This window comes from Leuresthes tenuis, unplaced genomic scaffold (assembly GCF_036924035.1).
Source record: "Leuresthes tenuis unplaced genomic scaffold, fLeuTen1.0.hap1 SCAF_22, whole genome shotgun sequence".
Taxonomy (NCBI): domain Eukaryota; kingdom Metazoa; phylum Chordata; class Actinopteri; order Atheriniformes; family Atherinopsidae; genus Leuresthes; species Leuresthes tenuis.
In genome coordinates, this window is record NW_027325376.1 from 1,136,183 (window position 1) to 1,138,177 (window position 1,995).

Below are 1,995 nucleotides of genomic sequence, written 5' to 3' on the forward strand. Positions count from 1 at the left end.
GTGTGTGTCTGTGTGTGTGTGTGTGTGTGAGAGTGTGTGTGTGTGTGTGAGTGTGTGTGAGTGTGTGTGTGAGTGTGTGAGTGTGAGAGTGTGTGTCTGAGTGTGTGTGTGTGTGTGTGTCTGAGTGTGTGTGTGTGTCTGAGTGTGTGTGTGTGAGTGTGAGAGTGTGTGTCTGAGTGTGTGTGTGTGTGTGTGTCTGAGTGTGTGTGTGTGTGTGAGTGTGTGTGTGTGTGTGTGTGAGTGTGTGTCTGAGTGTGTGTGTGTGTGTGAGTGTGTGTGTCTGTGTGTGTGTGTGTGTGTGTGAGTGTGTGTGTGTGTGTGTGTGTGAGAGTGTGTGACACACCGATCAGCTCATTGATTACCAGGCCCACCCCCCCCCCCACTCCCGTTTCTTCACCCCAAACAAAGACTTTCCATTTGAAGGTCATGGTCACATGACCGTTTAACTCTCGTTTATCTGCTGCTGATCTTCAGCATCAGTGAACCAGAGTTTCCTTTTCTCAGCAGAAAATGGGATCAATCTTTAAAAAAGCCTTTAATAAACCCCCAAAGCAGCTTTTCAGAGCCGGAAAACATCGTTTCTATGATGAAAAGCTGCAGATACTGACTGAAGCGTTTCATGTTCTTCATGTTAACAGTGACAGGATGTGCTGCTTTTTTACTTATTTTACACTTTTATTTTACACTTTTTACATGTTAAACATGCTTTAAACGCACAGTTGAGTTCTCACTGATATTCATCCCATTCTGACTGAACATTATTCTTCTTTTTCAAACAAAAAACCTTCAAAAACCTGATTTTTTTTAGTTTTCTGGTGACTCTGGAGCCATTCCTCTTGCCTTTAACAGCTGAACCTGCAGCGTCTGCCTGAAGCAGATGTTTGACTTCCTGCAGCTTCTCACCCTGAGGGTTAATATTTACTGCTGACACACCCCGAGCACCAAAAACATCGCAAAGTTTTCCTCTGAGCAGCGAAATAACCGGATTATCTGGAACATTCCTCAAACTTATTCTGGATTATCTGCAGAATTATTCAGCTTTCGAGCTCTTTTCTGTTTAAAACAAAGAAATAAATCAAAGAACAAAGAAATAAATCAGAGAAATAACTTCAAATGAATAAAAGTTGAGTAAAATCAGAGCAAATCAAACAGGAAACCATCCCGACATGTTTCATCTCTGAGCCGCAGCAGCAGACAGGTGAAGACGCTCAGAGGACACACGGAGGACAGCGCGAGCGCGCGCACACACACACACACACACACGCGCGGACACTCACCGTCTCAGCTGCCGCTCCACTGAAGGTGACACGCGGGCAGGTCTCCTGCCGCGCGGACAACATGACCTGCTGCAGCCCGCTGCCGAGCGCGAGACCATCTCTCTGCCTGCTGCCCGCGAGCTGCTCCGGTAACTAACCGAGCACGAGACCCGCTGGCTCCGCCCCGCCACTCTGGCTCCGCCCCTTTATCTCTGCCACTGCTTCACACACACACGCGCACGCACCCAGAGCTCAGGTAGTGTGCACGTGAGGGGGCCTGAAAGTGCGATGAAACATAACGGAGCGCGTGGGCACGAGCCTCGCTGTTATCGCTGGAGCGCGCTGCCGTCAGTCCGGTGACCCGCAAACGCATCACCGCAGTTTCACGTTCAGACTCTGACCCGCAGCTGAGAAAACGTCCGGAACCAGGTCGCTCCACCTCACCAGGCCAGAACCCAAACCTGATCCAGAACCTTGCACAGAACCAATTTGGGCCAGAAAACTCCAACACGGGGAGAGGAGTGGAACCGGCAACCTTTGTTGTCCGGTTGGGCTCAGCCAGGAGCAACTGAAAGTGTAATCTGATTACACTGAGCTGTGGAACAGGAAATATTCCACTGAGAAGCTCTTCACTCACATTTTCACCTGAAATAAGACCCGATGATCAACTCTGGAAAAGGCAGAAAACTGAGAGACGCCTCAGAATGAGGATCCTCCAGGATGTTTGGACAGAGAACTC

General features: G+C 49.1%; 1 protein-coding gene across 1 annotated transcript in view; it reads right to left on the reverse strand.

The window, feature by feature from the left end:
• corin (corin, serine peptidase) overlaps positions 1 to 1,496 on the reverse strand; it is a 39,075-nt gene extending 37,579 nt beyond the window's left edge. Inside the window, exon 1 of the mRNA XM_072376464.1 lies at positions 1,278 to 1,496. Within this exon, the coding sequence (XP_072232565.1) occupies positions 1,278 to 1,340 (63 nt within the window). The 5' untranslated portion in view covers positions 1,341 to 1,496. The remainder of the gene's footprint in view (positions 1 to 1,277) is intronic.
• Between the last annotated feature and the right edge of the window lie 499 nt (positions 1,497 to 1,995).